Below are 23,474 nucleotides of genomic sequence, written 5' to 3'. Positions count from 1 at the left end.
CCACAGACATACATGCATGCACATAAGAGACAGGTGCACACACATACACATGCACACATACATAGACATGCACACACATGATAAACATGCACACATGGACACAGAGACATGCATGCACACGTACAGACACACGCATAACAGACATGCATGCACATGCATACATAGACGCATGCACATGTACACACACAGACATGCACGCACATGCACAGACACACATGCACATGTCCACAGACATGCACACCTAATAGACGTGCACACACATGCATGTCAACAGATACACACACATAATAGACGTGCATGTACATGGACACACACATAACAGACACATGCATGCACACATACAGACACATGCAGACATAATAGACACGTGCACACAAATGCAAACGTACAGACACACAAACTTGATATGTGCACGCACATGGACAGACATGCACGCACATGCATGCACACACATAACAGATACGTGCGCACACATCCAGACATGCACACACATAAAAGACATGTGCATGTACATTCACGCACACACATGTACCCAGGCATGCACACACAAATAGACACATGCATGCACACGTACAGGCATGCACATGCATAACAGACAGGTGCACAGACACAACAGACATGTGCATGCACATACACAGACATGCACACATAACCAACATGCATGCAGAGAGACATGCAGACACACATAACAGATATGTGCACGCACATGGATACACACACACACGTGCCAACACGCAAGGCTCTCCTGATGCCTGCCTGGGGAGGGTGCAGGTCTCTCTTCAAGGACAAGTCTGGGGTGTGTGTGTGCTTCCAGGTCCCCTTGCTCAGACTTGGGGCACAGGGCTGGGCCGGGCCCACTAGTTCCCAGGGCCGCGTGTGAGCCCATGAGCACTGTGCCCCACAGGAAACGTAGGCGTTTTGCAGAAACCACTTGAAACATGATATCATAATAAAAAAACCTCATTTAAAGTACTTTTTTTTATTGATTTCATTGAAAACAGAACAAGAAATGGTCTGAGCCAAAAGACTGCTCTTAAAACTGTCAAAAACATTTTAACAGAAAAAAATAAACATGACTGCATTATGAATGTTTTAGAAGAGTCGCACAAAAAAAACCCCACTGTTACTGCACTAATTACAGTATTTAAAAAAGTATATGCCAAAAAGAAGGATATGACCTGCCAGGCCGTCACACAAAAGGTGATGGCAAATTTATTCACTACAAGACTAACATTTAAAAAAGTGTTCTCCTGCATTTTATTCTAAAATCACTTTGTTCTCTTTATACAGTTGATATTTATTTCACATGGTGAGTAGAAACCACACCAGAATCAGCACCGTTGTCTGTGTTTTGTGTTTTTTATTTTCTGTTTGTCCTAATGTTCAATAATGGTAGAAAATAAATCAGTTTATTCATCATCATAGCATGTGGCTTAAAAATCGACAGAAGGTGCCAGTGTCGCTGCACTGGCGGGGCTGGTGCGGGGTCCTCCGTGGGCCGTGGCCCTCCTGCACCCACCAAACTGCTTCCTCAAAAAGAAGCACATTAGAGGTCTGATACATAGGACTAGATATAGGATTTCTTTAAAAAGCAAACCCACATTTCCTCCAAAGTGATGGCGGTTTGGCCCCACTTCTCTCTGATCGCCGTGGAGACGGTGCCGCGTGGCGTGGGAACGGGCACAGCCACACAGGCTGCGGACGGGCAGGTCTAACGGAGCAGCTTGCGGGTGACAGTGGCTTTCGTGGTGCCACACAGAGGAGTCTGGGCCGACAGGATGCTGCCAACAAGCCCAGTGGTGGAGTGGGAACCACGGAGAGCAGGGGGGAGACGAGAAACGTGGAAACAACAAAACCACCATCAGAAACTCACAAGGTCACGCCAGTGCGGAGTCCCAGGGTGCTCCAAAGTGTCTACTCCCAGTCAGAGGCCTGGGGTCCGGACCGCCTGCCCCTGCCCACAGGCTGCCATGCCAGGCCTCGTAGCCTCGGCTCAGACCCTCTAGCCCCAGAGCAGGACCCTCCGCCATCACGTGCACTTCTCTTTTCCTCTCTAAATTGCAGTGCGGACAGTATCCAGCCCTCGGCGCCCCATGGTGGGCTGTGTCTCATAGAGGATCAGCGGTGGAAGAGCTGGTGTCAGGCAGGCCGTTCTCCTGGGCCACCTGGGCAGCGCTGGCCTGCCGCTGGGCCAGGGCTGTGCTGGAGTGCCGGCACTTGGGGGAGCCACACCGGCAGCTGAACAGCTTGCCTTTGATGTCCCAGAAGCGCTCCCCGTAGTCAAACCTGGGGAGAGAGCAGAACTAAGGGCAGGAGTCCAAACTCAGCTGTGCTGCCGGGAGCTGGCTAAACTTGCCCGATCTGAGCTGCACGTTCCAGGTCAGGACTGCAGAAAAGGGAAAACCATGAGGATAGGCCCATTTCAAGGGGCACATGTGTGTGACCCGGAAGGCAGTGCTCACCCTGGTCCCAAAACCAGGTCGCACGAGCGCCTGGGCCCGGGAGGGGACAATGGCACCTACCCCAATTGCTCCCCAGCCTCGATTAGGCGGGTGCTGAAGAAGGCGATCCTGGGGAAGCGCAGGTCCTGGTGTGACATGAACACTCGCACGGGCACCAGGTTGGGCTCGCAGTGGTGGTTGATGAAGCGGCTGACGTTCCCGTAGAAGCGTGCATCAATGCAGTACACCTCCCCGTCCTGCAGGCGAGACAGGACGCACTGAAGGCAGTGGGGACAGCACAGCAATGCAGCCCCACCAGGCGGAGCTGCGTCCCCAGACAGGGCAGGGCGCTGACACCCCCACCGCACCCCTGGGGCTCCCGCAGGGCAGGCTGTGCGCTGCTGGCAGATACCGCCCACTCCACCCCCTCCCCGGGGTGCTCGAGGATGAGGGAGCCCAAAGTGGACACGGCACCCTTGTGGGGCTTGCAGTCAGGTGGTGAAGACAACCACAAACAGGAACAATGCAGGTGCACGGCACTGTCCCCTCCCAGGGCCCTGAGGCCATGAGTATCAGGAGACAGGGGCAGGGCTGCAGGAAGCCCATGGGGCAGCGGGCAGCCAAGGGGGCTGTGCCGCTCCTCAGAGGCCTGGTGATGGATGGAGAAGAGGGTCCCAGGAGGGGCTGGGAGATGCGGGACACACTGGACAGGATGGACAGAGGGAAGGAAGCTGCACTCGAGCTGAGGGCCGCTAGGCCGCTCACGAGGGGACTGAGAGAACAACGTCTGCGGCACTGTCCGAGCATGGTTACAACCAGGAAGCACGAATCCTAGGACATCCTGGTGACGGGCGGGCACAGACAGGAGCCAGGACCAGGGCCCAAGACCCTCCCTGGCATGACACCTGTGGTTGCGACACACAGAGAAGGGACCCTGCACGAACCGTAAGAAGGGAGGTTATCCGGGTCCTGATCTAACCACAAGAGCCTTTAAAACTTAAAAGCACAACTTCCTCTGGAAAGACCCAGAGTGTGACAAGCTGCTGCCGACCTGAAGTCAGAGGGATGCGGCGGCCTGCGGCAGCGGGAAGGAAACAGGACACCCGTCCTAGACTGAAAGGTGCTGAGTCCCGCAACCCCCAAAATGAGCAGCAAGCAGCTTCTCCCCGGAGCGCACGACATCAGCCTGTGGGGCCCTGAGCAGAGAGCCCGGCCCTGGGTTGTCTGACCCCTACAAGGGGGAGTCGCGAGGGGCCATCTCACGCTGAGTGTGTGGCGACCTGCTACACAGCCACAGAAATCAAAGGCAGGGTCTGGGAGGAAACGCCAGGACGATGAGCAGCAGATGGCTTTTCCAGGACGTGCATCCCACAGAGGACAGGGCGGGCACCCAGAAGTCACTCCACCCACACCTGGTAGTGTCATTACAAGCACTGAGGAGGCCAAAGGATGCTCAGAGCTCGAGTTGCCATGAAGGATTTAGTCTGGACAAGGCGGGTCATCTCTGATCCTTCGCACCCCGCCAGGGCAGACCCACCAGACCAAAGGCAAGCAGGTCCGACCAGCACTCCTGCCTCCTAGTGCAGCCCCAAGACTTGCAGATGTCCCAACCCTCACGAGGCCACATTCTGGCCTCTGCCTCTGGCTGTGATGAACTAAATCTGCAGGCAACCCCACGCTCAAAGGCAACTCTGAAACTGGAAAGGACACGAGAAGCCGTGACAGGAAGGCACTGGCAGGTAACAAGGAAACTCTGGGGGAAGCTCAGCCTGGGCAAGGGGCAAGACTGCCTGGCGGCCTTGAGGCCAGCCTCCAGCCGACGTGGACAGAGCATAGGGCCGAGGACCCACAGGGATGACCTTCGTGTGCAGAATCAGGAGAGAGCAGCTGGAAACATGGCTGCAGAAGAGAGCGGGGCTCCAACTCTGTCCATAGTGTCTGCCTGACCCCGAGCCAGGGGAGACAACGTGGATGGAGCCAGGACCTCAGGCGATCATGAAACAGCGGAGACCACACAGAGGAGAAACACTGGAGTCGTCCCATACATTCACGTTAACAATCCAAACACACAACACACAAAGAACCAGGAAAATGGACGCATCCTGAAGAGAAAGAGAATCAGCGGAGGCCAGCCAGGGATGAGCCAGATGCTGTCCAGCAGGTGGGCACTCAAGGCCAGGGGGGCGAGCCCTACCAAGGAAACGAGGCCTGCCGCCAGCACATGATGGCCTCAGTGAAATGGGAGGTGTCCACGAGAACCAGAAATGAGAGGAAAGGATGGACCGGAGACTCCATGGAAATTCCCTGGCTGTGACAGCCACTGCTGGACGGGCAAGCAGCGCCCAGGGACCTGTGAGGATGGCGGACGTCCAGCCACAGGCTGAGCTCACCCTGAACGCCACACCCAGGAAGAGCGAGACAGCGTCCTCGAGTGAGGCAGTGACCCCGAGCTCTGTGGCCGGGGGCACCTCCTACTCCAGGAAGACTTCTTTCGAAAGCAGATGAGACAAGCGCAAAGACCTTCCTCTCTTCCCACGAACGGTGCCCTGGGGCAGGTCACGGATGACAGAGAACGAGGACAGGGGAGTCTTCCTGAGTGTAATCTTCATAGGTAATTTTTACTTTTAAAGCATGTAAATATTTTAAATAATTAAAAAATTTTTAATCCTAGAATTTAAAATGAACTAAAACAAAACGAACTAACTGCATATCAAACTGGTCACACAAATGCAGAGAGATACAACATTTCCAGGATGGCAGAGCAGAGTCTGGAGTCCTCAGCGGACACATTCTGAGCAAAGAGCCACAGTCTAGTTGCTCAATGCTGTGGTGCTGTCTGCTGTTGGCAGCAATATTAGTAACATTATTATGAAACTATTTAATGTTGTTAGGAGCCAAGATTTTTCACTCTAAGAGATATAACCATAAATCTAAAAGAAAAAGCATATCTTATATCTAAGAGATACAAGCATAAAATCAAGAAAGTTAGGCAAAACCCTGTAATGATAAATTGGAATTGGAAACAGTACCAAGAACACATTTGAAAAAGTCCCTTTACTCCAGAGTCCTGTCCTCTCCAGAATGAGTCCAGAGCCAGTCCTGATGGCCTAGTGGTTCAAGTTTAGCGTGTTCCACTTCGGTGGCCTGGGTTCGGTTCCTAAGTGCAGAACCATACCACTCGTCTGGTCAGGAGCTGTGTTGTGGTGGCGGCTCACATAGACGAGCTGGAAGGACTTACAACTATACACAACTATGTACTGGGGCTTTGGGGAGGAAAAAAAAAAGAGAGAGCGAGGACAGCTGGCAACAGATACTGGCTCAGAGTGAATCTTTCCCAGAAAAAAAAAAAAGACTGAGTCCAGAGCCAATGGCAGCCGGATGGCATGGGCAACCGCATGCTGAGTGGGCATGTGCAAATCACTCCACTGTGAGGAGCAGGGACTCCTTAGAGAAGCGCTGCTGCCGAGCCTGGGCCAGATGAGCGAGGGGACCACCTCATGGGGCTGGATCACAGCGAAGCCCAGGGACACAGAGCTGGGCTGAACGGGCTCCCACTGACCAAAGATGGGACAGTTGAGCATCAAAAAGAAGAATGGTGGGCCGGCCCCGTGGCTGAGTGGTTAAGTTTGTGCGCTGCGCTTTGGCAGCCCAGGGTCTCACTGGTTCGGATCCTGGGCGCGGACATGGCATCACTCATCAGACCAGGCTGAGGCAGCATCCTACATAGCACAACCAGATGAATCTACAACTAAAAGTAAATACAACTATGTACTGGGGGGCTTTGGGGAGAAGAAGAAAAGGAAAAAAAAAAAAGGAAGACTGGCAACAGATGTTAGCTCAGGTGCAAATCAAAAATAAATTTTTTTTTTTGAGGAAGACTGGCCCTGACCTAACATCTGTGCCCATCTTCCTCTACTTTATATGTGGGACGCCTGCCACAGCATGGCTTGCAAGGTGGTGCCATGTCGGTGCCCAGGATTCAAACCAGCGGACCCCAGGATACCGAAGTGGAACGTGTAAACTTAAACGCTGTGCCACAGGGCTGGTCCCCAACTTATTTTCTTAGTTTAAAAAAACTTCAGAAAAGAAGAATGGTGATAATGGATCAAAACACCGACTATAAAAATCACAAATGCTGTGAGCTCTAACAACACAAAGACAGACAGGGGAATGAAGGCCAGAAGTCCTTCACCACCAGTAAGTGACCCTGAGACCTGAGAAGCCCAGGGCAGCAACACAGCACTCACCTTGCCTTTCCACAGGGGACTCAAAGGGGCGGCCACGCGGCACTCACCTGCCTTTCCACAGGGGACTCAAAGGGGCGGCCACGCGGCACTCACCTGCCTTTCCACAGGGGTCTCAAAGGGGTGGCCACGTGGCACTCACCCTGCCTTTCCAGAGGGGTCTCAAAGGGGCGGCCACGCGGCACTCACCCTGCCTTTCCACAGGGGTCTCAAAGGGGTGGCCACGTGGCACTCACCCTGCCTTTCCAGAGGGGTCTCAAAGGGGCGGCCACGCGGCACTCACCCTGCCTTTCCACAGGGGTCTCAAAGGGGCGGCCACGCGGCACTCACCCTGCCTTTCCACAGGGGTCTCAAAGGGGCGGCCACGCGGCACTCACCCTGCCTTTCCACAGGGGACTCAAAGGGGCGGCCACGCGGCACTCACCCTGCCTTTCCACAGGGGTCTCAAAGGGGTGGCCACGCGGCACTCACCCTGCCTTTCCACAGGGGACTCAAAGGGGCGGCCACGCGGCACTCACCCTGCCTTTCCACAGGGGTCTCAAAGGGGCGGCCACGCGGCACTCACCCTGCCTTTCCACAGGGGTCTCAAAGGGGCGGCCACGCGGCACTCACCCTGCCTTTCCATGAGGCGGACTCAAAGGGGTGGCCACGCGGCACTCACCCTGCCTTTCCACAGGGGACTCAAAGGGGCGTGTTCAGGTGGGAAACGTTTTTTGTATACAGAAGAATTCATCACTAAATGTGGAAGGCATGATGCGACACCCAATGAAGCACACGACTCACTGAGGCCCAGACATGGGGGAGAAGGTAAACAGCCGAGGTTCACCCTACTGCTGACCAGGGAACACTATCCTCTAGGTCCTCACGGGACACAATAGCATCACCCAGGAGAATGTGGCCAGGCTCCACCCTCACTCCCAGTCTGCAGGAAATATCGGGAAAGAGAGCAACAGAAGTGACCCAGGAGAGAACATGCCAACAAATCCAGACGGCAGGATTTCTGCAGGGCAACGGCTGGTCTCTCAGTCAGGGTCCACCTGAGGGGCTAGAAACATGGTTCTCGATGAGAAGAAATGTGTGGATGTAGCATCAACAGCAAGCTGCTCCCTCTGACACCTCCCGGGTTAGGCAAACCAGCAGTGAAGATGTTTGGGGAAAACGAGGGAAATGTGAATATGAACTAGATGTCACATGATGGTCAATCTTGTTAAGTGTGATAATGATGTTACGTCAGATGATGTTCAATCTTGTTGGGTATGATGATGACATTGTTTCTGATGATTGTCACTCTCATTTGGGTGATAATGACACTGTCAGATGACAGTGAATCTCAATGTGTGATAATGATCTTGTGTCAGATGATAGTCAATCTCGTTTCAGTCATAATGACACTGTGTCAGATGGTGGTCACTCTTGTTTGGGAGGTAATGACACTATGTCAGATGGTGGTCAATCTCATTTGGGTGGTAATGATGCTGTGTCAGATGATGGTCAATCTCATTTGTGTGGTGATGACGTTGTGTCAGATGGTGGTCAATCTTGTTTGAGTGATAATGACACTGTGTCAGATGGTGGTCAATCCGGTTAAGAGTGATAATGATGTTGTGATTGTTGATAGAAATATAATTATTTAGAGGAGCATACTGAAATAATTAAGGGTGAAATAGCTCGTTTGTAATTAATTTTACATAATATCAGCAAGAAAACAGATAAATAAAACAAGATGCTGACCATTGTTACATCTAGGTGATGGGTAAGGGTCTCAACTATACTGACTTTTCCTACTTTTCTATGTGTTTGAAAATTTTCATAAGTATAAATTAAAAAAGAAATTACCCATAAAGGCAAGACAAAGCACTTACTAGAGGAAGTGGAGAGAAGTGAAACACTTTTTTTTTTTCCTGCTGAGGAAGATTGGCACTGAACTTACATCTGTGCCAATCTTCCTCTATTTTAAAATATGTGGGTCCCTGCCACAGCACAGCTGACGAGTGCTGTAGATCCGTGTCTGGGAACCAAACCCAGGTCACTGAAGTGGAGTGTGCTGGACTTAACCACTCGGCCAGCAGGGCTGGCCCCTCTTTTTTTTTAACTAAATGAAAGCCCAAAGGGGCATCAGAGAAGAGAGGAGGAAATGAGGCTGCACAGGAGACCGTGCAGTGGCAGGCAGGTTGACGTGTGAACACAGGAGAACCCCTGACACAGTGAAGGAAGAAGGAGGGGGAGGAGAGGCAGGAAGGGGCCACCTCCTCAGAGGAGACACCTCCTGCCAGGGGCAGCAGTGCGCTCAGTCCTGTAGACGCCTGTGCAGGGGGCTGACCCCACCACCAAGGATGGCCGAGGCTCCGTAATGGGAGGTAGCACCCCACCCTGCCCTGGTCCCGTGTGAAGACTGCCAGACCCTGCCAGACACGCACCCCACACTGAGACTACGGGTCCCCAGGGACAAGCTGTGGGTCCAAGGTGCCCCTCGGGTGCAGACCACAAAGGTGTCCTCTGCCCACGGGTCCCTGGCTCTCGTGCCGCCTGCACATCCTGTGGCCTCTGCCTGGGGCGCCCACTCCTGGATTGAATTTGAGGCGCAGTGGCTTTCACACCGGAACGTTCTTATGTGGTTTGTCCTGAGCTTCTGGTCACCTGCCTGCACCCAGCTCAGAGACCCTACAGAGGTGAGGGTGCAGGAATGAGGGGGCAGGAGGGCCACCTGTTCTTGGAGCAAACAGCTCCTCCAGACCCGACTGCCACTCAGCCTGGTCACAGCTAACGCGTCTCCACGTGAATGCTGCATCCCTCTCATGATGAACACTGCTCAGGTCTTTAAAAACATGTCCTTTCACATGCATGTGCTGCTCTTTCCAAGTGTCTCTGATCGAGATGCCACCTACACCTAGTTCTGAGATGAAAGTACGATGGCAGGGAGCCATGCCATGCCCGGCGACTCTGCAACACCCTCCTGCACGCCACAACTCCAAGGGGCAGGGGGTGTTAACCCAGGGAAGACAGGCAAAAGCCTGAAGGAGGCAGGGACAGAGGCATGTCAGGTGGATGTTCAGAAGGTTCCAGAACAGCAAGGAGAGGGACAGACTCGGAGGTCCAAGCGCAGACCTGGAGCTCGGGGACAGTCCAGGCTGGGGAGAGGACAGGCGGCATGGCGATGGATAGTCAGATCCAGGAAACATTTTGAAGGCAGAGCCAGGAAGTTTCCTGAAGCCATAGATGGTGGTTAGGGAGGGAGCGAGGTGTGGGCAGACGGGCCCCACAATACGGTCACTTTGAGACACCAACACTCAGGGACACATGGGTCTGAGCTGGAGTGGACCCTGAGAAGCTCTGGTTATTTGTGGCTTCTTCCATGCCCAGAATAAACAAGCCACAGGAGTGAGGGCAAGGGGAGCTGCATGCCCAGCCCAGGCAGTGGCTGGAGCAGAGTGAGGAAGAGATGCTTCCAGGTGGGGGGCCGAGGGCCCAGAGTGAACAGCAAGAAGGCTGCAGGACCCCTCGGGGGGCACAGCCCTGCAGGGTTGGGCTGAAGAGAGACGAGAAGGCAAGGAATCAGAGGGAGCAGCCACGGGCAACCGCATATGAGAAAAGGGAGGGCCCTGGCGTGACGGCCCTGTGAGGGGGCTGGGGGCTGGTGCCGGTCAGCCCCGACAGGAGCACAGAGTCCGCGTCTGGGCTGGGGGCTGGCAGGCATCCAGGAGCTGCTCAGTTGAGGGAAAGAGAAACTTGCACAGCAGTCGGACAGAGCAGCTCACGCCTGCTGAGCCTGCTAACGAGCAAACGGATGTGGAGTCCACAGCCTAGTCCACAAAAGCGTCGTCTGAGTGGACTGGGACACAGAAAGCCGCTCCTCCAGGCAGGTACACGGGGCGTGAAGAGTGGTCTGTCTCGGACTTGGTTCCTGGAAACTTATCTGAGTGGGACAGAGCCAGCACTACTGCTCAGGGGTGGTTTGGGGGTAACCAGGAAACCTCCTTCCTTCCCCTTCCTCGGGCAGCGACCCCGTGCCTGACCCAGTCAGAGGACGCTGGCGAGAGTCACAGCTGACCCGCTACAAGGAGCACGCAGGGCCAGCGCAGACCCTGATGAAACCCGCCAACTGGGTCTGCTGAGGACATCCAGGAAGCCTGAGGGCATCTTTAAAAAACACAGACAGAAAAAACAGGTCTGCCTGAAGCTCGGAGGCCTCCTTGGCTGCGGGGCACACTTCCACGAGGACGCACCTGCAAGGGCCGCCCCAGGGGCACACTTCCATGAGGACCCTCCGAGTCCCAGGGTGGCCGAGAGACAAACTGACATTTTTAGCAGCACTGCAGGGCTAGGGGCCAGGGTCACCCAGGGGTAAATGTCACACAGGCGCAAGGGTCACCAGGGTAAAGGTCAGATGGAATCAACAGAGGCCAGGGGCTGCAGCACAGCTCTGAATCATCTTAGTTCCTGCAAATGGACTGGAGTGACCCTGATGGACGAGGATCCTAAGCCTCAACGCCTTTCTTCAAACAGGTTTGCAAATACAATGTTTGGCACCCGAACGAAAACTAATTGAGAACATGAGGAGATGAGGAAAACGTAATGAAAATAAGGAAGCAGCAGCCAGTGCTGGACCCACAGTGGTGCGCACTGCAGGCGCTAGACGGCAGGGAAGGGCCCTGGGAACAGCAGCTGTGTGGGTGGGTCCAGACCCACCCACAAATGAAGTCTCGAGAGCGAAGATGTGCACGGGATGACACACCCAGGAACAATGGCACATGAAGTCAGACTACTCACCACAGTACTAGAACAAGGAGAAAAATCATAGGGTTACTTCAACAGATTCAGAAAAACACACAATTTAACATCAATTCGTGAAACTCCTAGTGAACTAGGGATAGGACTTCGAGAAAACTGAGCGCCAGCACCCCACGTAAGCACAGGGTTCTGGAAGCTTCCCAGAGGGTAGAAGATGGGCACAGGCCAGCCGGCTGCCCCCTTGACCCCATGCAGCAGTGGCCTGGCCAGGGGGGTATGAGAACGAGCAGCAAAGGCTACAAGGATGGGAAGCGAGGCCATCTGTTGATGACACAACTACATCCACAGAAGACCAAAAGGCTCACAAATAAAAGGTCACATTTAGTCAGTGAGTTTAGAAGGTCACAGGTTTAAAGTTAGTTGAAAAAACTAACCATATTTCTACATATCAAGCAATTAAGCTAGGGAAAAAAGACCACTTAAAAGACCATCGAAATATCCCGGCACCAGAAATCCTGTTTCCCACCACCATGGAGCAGCTGGCACTGGACTGGCCCTCCTGCCACAACCAACCAGAACGGCTGGCAAAATCCTCAGGACACTGCTCTTCCTCACAAAGCGGAAGACCACTTACACGTGGCCCAGCAACAACATGAAGACACGCCCACCAAAACGTTACATGAATGTTTACAGCAGCTTTATCAATTGCCAACAACTGAAAACAGGCCCAAGCGCCTGGCAACTGCGGACTGATGAGCAAATCAAGGGGCATCCACACAATGGAGCACGACTCCCAACAACCACCAAAGAGTCAGCTCTTCATCCCCACGGAGTCAACCAACCCCAGTCTGTGCGTGCTATGGTTATAATCCACAGATGTGGAACCTGCGGATCTGGAGGGCCAACTAAGGGACTTGAGCACTGTGGATTTGGGAAACCTAGAGGGAGTCCTGGAACCAATCTCCCACAGATACCAAGGGATAACTGTGCTGAAATATGCAGCAACTCGAGGAACCTCAGAGTCCCTGCGCGAGGGCAGGAAGCCAGACACAAAAGGCTACATGCTGTGTGATTCCACTTACATGACGTGCCAGGAAAGGCAACCCTGCAGGGTCAGAAAGATACCCGGGCATCGCAAGCTGAGAGGACAAGAAGCACCCTTGGGGCTACAGGGCAGGGAGCTGGTCCATACTGACATGTAGTGGAATGCAGAATTCGAACACAACCCCAGCCCTTCAGTCTGGGACAACCCGTGAGTGCTTCTCGCTGACGACACAGTAAAGAGCATGGTGTCACCCCCGTGACTGCGTCACACTGAGTAAGGCTCCAACACAGATTCTCCTGCTGGCCTTCAAGAAGTACAGCGACATGCGGTGGGCCCCAGGCAGGGAACCATGGGGCCTCTGGGAGAGTGCACGGCTGGCACCCAGCAAGAAAGCGGGGACCACAGTCTCACAGCAGAGAACTGAGTTTGGACACCACCAATGAGCCTCAGGAACTCCAGGTCCCAGGTCCAGACAGTACACGGCCTGGCAACGCCAGACAGCCTGGGAACCTGAACTCCGAGGTACAGACAGTGCACGGCCTGGTGACGCTGGACGGCCTGGGGGCCCCAAGCAGAGAGCTCCACCCAGAGTGTGGGCAGCAGCCGCAGACTCAGCCGCTGACGGTGCTGCTTCGTCCACCAGGCTTGTGGTAACTGGTGCAGCAACAGAGCACTAACGAACTGTGCACATAAAAGCATGGATTTACTGTGTGCAAATTATGCCTCAATAAACCCAATTTTGAAAAAACTAATGATAAACAGACTCAGCAAACCAGGACACTTCCATAACGGCACCTATAAAAAGCCCAAGCGCAGGGTGCACTTCACAGTCAAAGGATAAGCACTCGTCCTGGGTGACAGAGCATGGCGAGCGCGTGCCCTCCTACCAAATACGGGGCCCTAGCCAGGCACAAACACGGACAGGTAAGGAAGGGGCAGGACGGTCCCCACTCACAGACAACAGCACGTGCAGAAAAACTGTGAAGAAGCTTCAAAAGAGCTACTAGAATTAATAAGTGAATTGAGCAAGGTCAATATGGGAAAAACCAATTGTTTCCATTTATTGACAACAAACAGCTGGAAATGAAACAAAACAGCAGTACTGTTTACAAAAGCATGAAATACTTGGGAAAAAATTCAAGGGAATCTGAATAAGATCCATACACTGAAAGCTACAGAGCCCTGCAGACCTAACCCCACTCAGCGGAGACCTGCAGACAGACACCAGGATGAGAAGACCCCACTCAGTGGAGACCTGCGGACAGACACCAGGACGAGAAGACCCCATTCAGTGGAGACCTGCGGACAGACACCAGGACGAGAAGACCCCACTCAGTGGAGACCTGCGGACAGACACCAGGACGAGAAGACTTAGAGCTATGCAGGTGCCAATACCTCTAATGGATCAACAGATTTGACTCAACCCCAATCCCAACCCCAGCAGCCGCTTTTTGCATTGACACATCAGTTCTGAAATTTACATGAAAATGCAAAGACCACAGAAAAGCTACAATGGTTTTGAAAAAGAACAGGGTCTGAAGACTCATCATTACCTGGTTTCAAAATTTACTCTGAATCAATGGTAATCAGGAGAGAGTGGTGTAGATTTGAGCATCAGCAACCAGATCAAAGTGCTGGAACAAGTGTGGATTCACATGGACAAAAGTGAACCTTTAGTCTTATCTCAAACCAGACACAAAAGTCAGCTCAAAGGAGATCGTGGATCTAAACGTGAAAGCTAAAGACAAAAACTCTAGAGAATGGAGACAATCTTCACAACCCTGCGGTAGACAAACATTTCTTAGGACACACACTAAATAACAAAAATATTTTTTTGTTCCTTGACGGACAGAGGCTGGGAGGAAACACACAAAGTCTGTCGAGGCCTGAGCCAAGGAACACGAAGGCTCTGCAACTCACAAGGCACCAGCCCAGGGAGGCAGCACGCGATGATTTCTAAGTTTCCTCACAAAAGGAGATATAAGGAGACCAATAAGCACATGACAAAACGCTCCCATCAATAATCATCAATTTAAATTAAATTTAAATTAAACTGAATTAAAATTAAAATTACGGTGTTGGGAATTCTCATTTACTGCTGGTGGCAATGTAAAGGGCACGAAGACTTTGAAAACTGCTGGCTGTTTCTTTTAAAGTTATTACACGCACACTTAGCAGATGGCAGCACTTGTATTCCCAGAATTTACCTAAGAGAAGTGCAAACTCACATCCACAAAAAACAAGTCTACGTGGACTCAGAGCAGGTTTCTTTGCAACAGCAAAAATGGCAACAGCTGGGTTTATCGACAGGTGAGTGGCACAGCCATCGGTGGGTCACCACTTGGCAACAGACAGGAGTGAACCACCAACACACCACCACCCAGGTGGACACAGAGGCATGCACTCTGACCCCACCGACAGAAACTCCAATGCAGGTAAACACCTGCGGAGGCAGAAAGCATCTCCATGGCCAATAGGATGGAAACGTTGGGGGTGATGGAACCATTCCCTATCTTGCTTGTGGTGATTATACCGGTAAACAGGTCTGTCAAAACTAACAATATACACTTAAAAGTTTGTTGTTTGTCAATTAACCTCAATAAAGTTAATCCAAAAAGAAAAAAATGTCAAAAACCTATTGGATAAAAAAAAAATCCAACAAGATACACAAGATCACAGCACAGAGAAGCATGAAGCACCATGGGTGACTCAAGACTTAAACACAGGGAGGGACAGGCTACGTCCATGGACTGGAAAAGGAGGTGTGGTGGCCTCGACAGCCCAGCCTGGTTCACAGTTCACCGCTCCCCATCAAACCCCGGCAGGCGTTCGGTAGAATGCATCAAGTCGAATTTAAAACTCACACAGAAACGGCAAGAGACCAAGAGCAAGATGGTCCTAAAGAATGGCCGGCCAGAGGACGCCAACCAGGCTAGGCACACACGTGGCTTGCCCAGGACAGTCAGCAGACAAGGCGGGCAGAGGCCCAGGCACATGCTGGGCCACCGAGTTGAGTGCCAGGAAAAGGACAGTCTTTTCCACAGACGGTGCTGAGTCAAGCAGATATGGACACAGGCGAGAACAAGGCTTCACTGGCAGAGCAAACGCTAACAGATCAGTGTGAGCCAAACGTGCAACTCCGGCTACAGCAGAGGTGAGCACCTCTGTGACCTGGGTTTTAACAAAACTTATTTAGGATGTTACAAAAACCCAAAGGTACGTAGAAAAAGACTGATAGTTGGACTACGATAGAAATAAGAACTTCTGTTCATTACAAGACGTCACCAGGAACAAACAAGGCACAGAGGGACAATTTCTGCAAGACACATGTCACAGAAGGGCCTCTGTCCAGAACAGGCAGAGCTGCTAGAAACCCGTGGAAGCCAACAGCTCAACAGGCATGGACAGGCAGAAGACCGAGCAGGCGGAGTGTGGGAGACGACGCCCCACGGCCGACAGAGCTTGCAGCTCTGCACACGCACACCCAGGCCAGGCTCGCTGGCGCCGTGGGGAAGGTCTGCCCACGTGGAGCGGTGCCCGAGCACTGCCACCTCCCAGAAGGAAGGCTTCTCTGGTGACGCACCCTCAGCACAAACACTGATCTCACAGAAGGTGACTGCAGGGGCAGGAGGGCCCTGTTCTCAGCAGGAGGGTCTGCCTGGCTCCACCCTCACCTACAGGGACAGATACTCAGGTCTGTGGCTGCTGCTACAGAGGAGAGAATCCTCTTTTCCCCATCTCCACCTTACTCTCGCCCTCACTGGTCATGATGAGAAGTTCTGGGAAGTTCTTAAATAGGCAATTTCTGAACTAAGGAGCAACACTGGGACCCACACTAAGAGAAAGCGCGATGTGCGACGGTTGGTCTCAGAAACGCCCTGGAAACCAGGGTCCTGCAGTGGATGAAGGCCGGAGCCTGGCTGCTCTCCCAGCACCCAGCAGGGCGGCCAGGGACATGAGGAATGCACCGCCCTCTCCACGCGTGCAATCCCTCACCCCCTCACTCAAGGCTCACTCCTGCTTCCTCGGTCACCACACATACACAGACCCCTAGCCTCTCGGTGGCTGTGGAGGCTGTGTGCTCTAAGCTGGGGTGAGCAGTTGGGGTTCAGAGGGCTGGAGTGACGTGTCTGAGGCCCCAGGCTCCCACACGAGGGGAGCTGCTTGCTACACAAACTCAGGGCCCTCCCAGGTCAGGGGTCCCAACTGAAGATGCCCTCTGAGCCCTGAGCACAGAAGCAAGGCCAGTGCTGGATGGTGGGAGACACTCGACAGGGATGGGTGAGCCCCCTTACCAGCCCAGACCCCACCAGAACAGACACTTCCACGCTGTGCAGCTGCAATCAGCTCTTTATGCACCAACCCCTCAAAACACGGTACCTTGTTGTCAAGATCGAAAAGGTAAGAATCTTCTTCCCGAACGTCGGCTTCGGAGTCAGAGATGAGCTCCCCGACGTACCTGTGGCGGGCAGAGCGGATGAGGGTGAAGACAGCAGGTCGCCACCCTCAACTACAGGATGACGTGCTCAGGAGCTGACGAAGCTCACACAACGGGGGCCAACATTTTGGAGAACTTTGCCCGTGACTGAAGTGGGATTTAACTTTACGCTCCAAAAGATGATGGCACAGAAACCTCCCCATCTGATCAGGGATCCAGAACAATCCTCCCCTGAAAATCACTGATGACTGAGGACATCTTCCTAAACGAGCCGTGAGCTGGTGAGAGAGTAAGTGCAGGGAGACAGCCAGAGAGGTGGCGAGGGCACTGAAGACAGCGGGAGCTTGGTTTCGGGGGCACCCGGTGGGTCCCAGGTGCGGCCAGGGCTTTGGCAGCCCCCTCCCGGGTGAGTCTGGGCACCCCACCCAGCAGGTGTGCACTCACCCCACACTGCTGCATCCTTCCCCAAAATGACAGATGCAGCCGGCAGCCCTGGGTAACCCAGGCACTCACTTACTCGCAGACGAAGGTGCCCAGTGGGATGTCTTGCAGGGACCGCACGCCCCAGCCCATGTTCTGTGTCCGGTAGAGCTGCAGCCTTGCCCTAGAAAACAGGGTCAGCAACTTAGGGCCACATTCCACAACAACCAGCTCACACTCAGATTACAACATGAGTGCCAGGAGTAAAGGAGACAGGAAATACTGCTTCCATGTCTGAAAATGCCTTAGGTCTTCACACATCATGAAGCAGCGACTCCCAGAGAAACCCCGCAGGCGCTGAGGCACTTGCCCTCGGGAAGCTGAGAGATCTCAGAAAACAGCCTGATTGTCAGCGTGTGGAACACAACCCCTGATCCTCACTGTGCCTCAGTTTTCTCACCTGCAACACAGGGACAAGTGTGGGCGAGCCACTGGGTTGTGATGAGGATCAAAGGGGCTAACACTTCTGTTGGCTCCAGGCCACGATGCAGGTTAGCTTGAGCAGTGGGTCAGCCACAGGAGCCGAGCTGGGCCCTCGGAGCAGGCATGGGGCACTCTTGCAGGGCCCGCCAGCCACGGGCATGCCGGCTGCCCCTTTCTGTGTCCAGTGGCCCTTGCGGGAGACAAGCGTGTCTGTCTTCACACCCAAAGGACCCACTGCCAGGCATGAGGACGGAGAATGTGGGCTGATCACCAGCACTCTAGGATCACTGGTATCAAGAGCACCCTCATACTCTGAACACTGGTGTGCAGCTACTGACACCGTGCGCAGACCTTCCCTCGTGACTCAGAGGGACTCCGAGCTCTTCCAACTCTCGGGCACATTCATAGAGGGTAGGTTCATAACCAGAACTGAGTGTCTGGTTCTGGGCCATCAGGGGATGCTGGGCCCTGCCAAGAGAGGGCTGTGGAAGGGCCTCTCTTGCCCTGAGTGACTTAGCAACAGAGTCCACACAACCTGAAAAGGTTTACACCAGAACGCCACCACCCCATCGTGTCAGAGAAACACAGAGCACAGAGCACTTAGAAAGTGACTGAGCACTAACACAGAGTCACGGTGGCCCCAACGGCTGGAGTGCGTCTGTGAACTGGGAGACAAAGGCTGTGCTCGTGTCAAGCCCATCTTTCTGGTCTCGGCTCACTTGACCTTGACTGACCTCTCAGGCCTCAGACCCAAGTGTGAGGTAGTAGGAAGCAGGCTTTTGCTATTTACGTCACCCTGTACCCTTGCCAGGGGCTAAAGGACTCAAAGTCAGTGGCCATCTTGACGTGCAAGCACACGCAGACTTCACCACATCATGTTCCTGTCGCCGTGAAATTCGCAACACACCGCGAACTTCTCAAGAAACTTGAGTCATTTCCAAAGTTTTGAAACAGGGACCTTGACATCACCCCGGACTGAGGGGTTCAGAGCCCACACCACACAAGGCTTCGGGAGCACAGAGCAGGCTGCTCACCGCAGGCCATTCTGCACCACGCGGTTCCGACAGTTCCTCCAGCAGGAGCAGGCGTGGTTGCACTCGAAGAGCAGGGGAGGCTCGGCCATGTTGAACTCCGGCAGCAGCCGGCCATCCTGGGGACAGAGGCACAGTCAGCGCTCTCGCTCAACGCACCCACATTAATGCATTTTTATGAACTAAAAACTGACATAAAAACCACGACATCTGGTCACACTTTCTACCTGGGGAAGTGGGGCAGACCTGTGCTCACACTGTGGATGGGAGCCTCGGCCCAGCAGTCCGCACGGCTTTCAGAAACCTCCCGGACAGCCCTCCCCGGCCCCCACTGTGGATGGGAGCCTCGGCCCAGCAGTCCGCACGGCTTTCAGAAACCTCCCGGACAGCCCTCCCCGGCCCCCACTGTGGATGGGAGCCTCGGCCCAGCAGTCCGCACGGCTTTCAGAAACCTCCCGGACAGCCCTCCCCGGCCCCCACTGTGGCCAGTCTCCATCCACTCCCGTCAGCCTCCCTCCCTCCCCTTGCCCTCGCTCAGCCTAGCCAAGGCTGCTGGCATGAGGGCCCCTCCACTTCCTTCAAGGGGTCAGCACCCCGTGGACTCCTGTCCGGCGGGGACCACCCACCCATGTGCAGTGCCAGCCTGTACTCTCGGTCTTGCTGCCCTGCAAACCCCCAGCTCCGGAGAGACCCAGCCACCTGCTTTCCCGTCCTACAGCCTGGACACGGCAAAGCTATGAGGCACTGCACCAGGCCTGAGAGGGCCGAGCCTGAGGCCGCAGCAGCTTTAGGCTGCTTGAGCAGCTAGAACTTCCCTCAAGATGCTCATTCTTGCCCCCTGCCCAGCACAGCCATGCTCTGCAAAGAACATACCCCACGAACTGCGAGCCCTGCCAGCCCCTCACTCACACACCTGCCACGCCCATGACACTCTCAGCCTCTCTTCCTGAAGACACAGAACCCACCCTCACGCCCCATCCTCTAACGTCCACTCTGGAAAGAATCATCCATCCCCGGCCCCCACTCTTAGCCTGCATCTCTTCTCCCGGCAGGACACCCTGGCTCCTATCCCCATCAATGACCTCTCAACTCCTAAACCAAGGATGCTTAGGGTTCTTCTCTTGGACGCTGGCCTCCAGAGCCCTTCTCTCCTCTCCTCAGCTGCCTTCAGGCTGGGCTCACCAATGACCACCTCTGTCCCTCCAGTCAGCACCCCCTGACCACTCCAAAGCCCATGGCTGCCCCACCACCTCCAGGCGGCCACAAAGACAGATGGCTGCATCCTCACGACCCTGCCTCCATCCAGCCTCCCATTTCCTCCCACCTGTTGCTCCTCCCTCACTGGTTCCCACGCCTGGCTCCTCCTCCACAAAGCTGGCCCCGAACAGTCTCAGAATCAGGGCAACTGCCCTTTCCACAAATTCTGCTTCACGGAACTTACCGCACCAGCACACCAGGGCAGAGACAGCGCTCACCTTATCGTACCAGCAGCGCATGCTGAGCTGGCCGCACATGCAGTTGCTGGAGGAGCAGTCGTCTATGCACACACAGTACTGTGGAGGGAGAGGCACATCATACGGGGCCAGCGTGTGGCCTCCACTTCTCACTCTTCAACTTACAGCCTCGCTTCCGAATTCTCAAAACTGCCTCTTGTCTGACATGTGCTCGCCCTGAAGAGAGGTCCTTCTCTCTCACTTCTCTCTCAAGGACAACAAAGGCGTGCGCAGCCTCTTGGAAGGAGGGCATGCGGGCAGAAGAGAAGGCTCAGTTGCTAAGCTGCTGAGAGCTCTCGCAAGGGGCTCTGGCAGGGGGAGGTGGGGACACAGAGCGCATGACGCGGGGCCGAGTGGGGCGCAGCCCCAGAGCGCTAGAGAAAGCCTGCTGCACTCAAGGCCAGACACGCAGTGAAAAGGTGAGGAGCTGGGGCCCCGAACCCCAGCCTGAGGGCAAGCGTCTGGCCTTGGCCTGGGGAGGAAGGACTTTGGCTCGCCCACGGGCTCCTCTCACTGGTGCAGTCCCCAAACCACCACTTCCAGGGGCACTCGATGATGCTCTAGGGGCTAGGACTCGACACAGGACTCAGGCCCATTTTCTGGAAGGATCTTTATCTGCCTTCCAGCTCTTTGGTGGGAGGTGACTTGAGAGCACCAGATCTTCCTGCAGAGACCCCCACAGACCCTGCTCCAGAGGTCTGCTGTCTTCCCCACGGAAGCTGGCCTCCTCCCACCATCGCTGACCTGCAAATGGGTGATGTTTCTGTCGATGTTCATCGGGGACGTCACACAGTTCTGAGACACGTATTTGTAGTTGCTGGGGCACGGCTCGTCGTCGATGGCGTTGACACATGGAATGGGGATTCGCTCATAGCCTCGAGCAATGTCTCTGCCACAAGACAGGGGGACATTACCTTTCATTGTGACAAGTGCTGCCCCAACAGGGACGGATAAAAAGCACAAGAGGGCAGCTGATGAGCCGGGGCCAGGCGACTCTGATCCAGGCTAGGGAACGTCTCAGCTGGGAGAGAAGCTCTCATCTCAAACCCTTTTGCCCTGTGATCAGTGACCAGCTGCAGAGCTGTCGTGGACTCAGAGCTCCTCACCTGCTCACTGTCTTCTCCAGCGGGACGGGCCTGTCTGGGGCGGAGTCTCGCAGCGCCTTGCTCATCTGCAAAGCGTTCCACACCTGAGAGTTGAGACTTGCGCACTGCAGAGGTGTCTCTCCCTCCTTGTTTTTCAAGGTGACATCTGAATCCCGAGAAAGAAAGAGGCTAAAAGGAAAAATGTAAGCCAACAGAACATTCAGATCTTAATTTAAAAAACGTGAAGATGGGATTTACGAAATGATCATCACCAGTAAAAATAAAGAGAACACATCATTTGTTTTGAAACTAACAAGCTTGCTCACCACTCTCCCACATTTGCTCTCAAATGCACCCTCAATGATAAAAAGGGCAGTGATGTGGAGGCTAACCATGCCCACCGTGCACCCAGTCAGCACTCCAGCGGGTGATCCCAAGACCTAACTCAAGTCAGACAGATGGAGGGCTGCGGCATGCCACTCCAAGTGCACCCTGCCCAGGGCCCAACGCCAACACAACTGACTTGGCTGAGCTGCTGCTGAGGCACAAATCTTGGAGGGTACTCGCACCACTGCAGGGGCGTCCCTTCACTTCCAGGTGAGGCAGGAGTCACCTGAGGGTACAGCACTGGGTGGGGCTGGGTCCTGTCCCCACATCCCTCCTGCTAATGAGAACAAGGGGCCACACCTCCCTGACTTCCACTGGAAGCAGAGCAAAGAGACTGCCTAGGACCCGGCCACCCCCAAGTGTTAGTGACATGGAAAGAGGGCCTCAAGGTTGGAAAGAGCTTTGAGTGGCCAACATCCAGCCCACATCTCCAGCCCACCTTGTGGGGGCACTGCTCCCAGTGGGCTCCTGGAGCGGGCTGTCCCATCACCCTTGACAGTGTTAGGGCAGGGCTCATCTCCACATCTAACCTACATATTTCAGGATTTTTCACAACGATCCTCCCTGAATTAGAAATAACCAAGCCAACCTCAGACGGAGACTTGTCTGCTCACGGAACGAACTTCCCTGGGAGGACCGGGGGCATCAGGGTGCTCTCCCACCCGGGAGCCTTGCAGGGACTGTGTACCGCAGAGCCACTCACACAACGCAGGCGTAGCGGTCCTCCCTGGCAGCGATGTGCAGGGGCGAGTCCCCATGGATGTTCACGGCGTGGAGGTCACACCTGGCGGCCAGCAGGATTTCAGCTATGTCCACACAGCCCGAGAAGGCTGCCCAGTGCAGGCAGATGTTCTCCTCCTGCAGACAGACAGACAGACAGACAGACAGCAAGAGCCGTGAAGACGGTGGGACCCAAGGGAAGACCTCGGGTACACTGCGAGGAAAACACAGCAGAGCAGAGCATAACACCGTGCGCAAGCCCGAGGATGCTTCCTCCTGTTTCCTTTTGTTGTCATTATAAAAGTAACATAGTCACAGTACGGAATATTTTAAAAACAGGAAAAAAACCATCTGGAATCAGACCATCCAAAACACAACAAATTATTAACATAACATTTGTGCATACTTTATCTATTTTTTTAAATTATATTCACTTTGGAACAGGGTCATAAATGCAGAATAGAGTAATAGCTGTGTAAGATTTGAGAAAGATACATGAATTTGATTAAATTAAAATTTTGCTTCATAAAAACTTCTGCAAAATAAAAATCTTAAATAAAGCAAAATTGAAAAAATACTCATGCTGTATAAAAAATATATGATTTACAATTACCACAAAGTTTATTAGAACACTAAAATTTTGAAAAAATGAATGTGCAAAGGATATGAAAATGAAAAACAAGTTATATAAGATAAAAGACGAAGAGAACACATAAATACAAGAGAATGTTCAACTTTGCCCGACAGCTGATCAATGTAAATTAGGACAACAGAGCAATATTTAAGCTATTACGCTAGAAATGAAGGAGTGACAGACACAGGAGAAATGTGCCACCCCCACACAGGGCTGGTCTGTCCGTCTGTCGCCGCGCCCCTCATCCCGACCCCACTCTGGGCTCCTCTCAGGCAGCCAGTGCACTACCTCCTGTTTGGGGATTCGCTCAGCCTGGCCCTGTCCT

General features: G+C 53.8%; 1 protein-coding gene across 24 annotated transcripts in view; it reads right to left on the bottom strand.

Annotated features, from left to right (window-relative positions):
• Nucleotides 1–963: 963 nt before the first annotated feature.
• EHMT1 (euchromatic histone lysine methyltransferase 1) overlaps nucleotides 964–23,474 on the bottom strand; it is a 198,759-nt gene continuing 176,248 nt past the window's right edge. For all 24 annotated transcript variants that reach the window (XR_011533244.1, XM_070594815.1, XM_070594818.1 and 21 more), the window contains 9 exons: nucleotides 22,499–22,653; nucleotides 21,430–21,597; nucleotides 21,068–21,212; nucleotides 20,306–20,383; nucleotides 18,834–18,949; nucleotides 17,414–17,500; nucleotides 16,839–16,917; nucleotides 2,523–2,698; nucleotides 964–2,286 (listed from right to left, as the gene is read on the bottom strand). Coding sequence is in view for 23 of the 24 variants with exons in the window: in XM_070594815.1 (XP_070450916.1) it covers nucleotides 2,109–2,286; nucleotides 2,523–2,698; nucleotides 16,839–16,917; nucleotides 17,414–17,500; nucleotides 18,834–18,949; nucleotides 20,306–20,383; nucleotides 21,068–21,212; nucleotides 21,430–21,597; nucleotides 22,499–22,653 (1,182 nt within the window). In the remaining variant the exon portion in view is untranslated. The remainder of the gene's footprint in view (nucleotides 2,287–2,522; nucleotides 2,699–16,838; nucleotides 16,918–17,413; nucleotides 17,501–18,833; nucleotides 18,950–20,305; nucleotides 20,384–21,067; nucleotides 21,213–21,429; nucleotides 21,598–22,498; nucleotides 22,654–23,474) is intronic.

Source organism: Equus przewalskii, chromosome 26, assembly GCF_037783145.1.
Source record: "Equus przewalskii isolate Varuska chromosome 26, EquPr2, whole genome shotgun sequence".
Lineage (NCBI taxonomy): Eukaryota > Metazoa > Chordata > Mammalia > Perissodactyla > Equidae > Equus > Equus przewalskii.
This window is presented reverse-complemented; position numbering and strand designations above follow the sequence as displayed.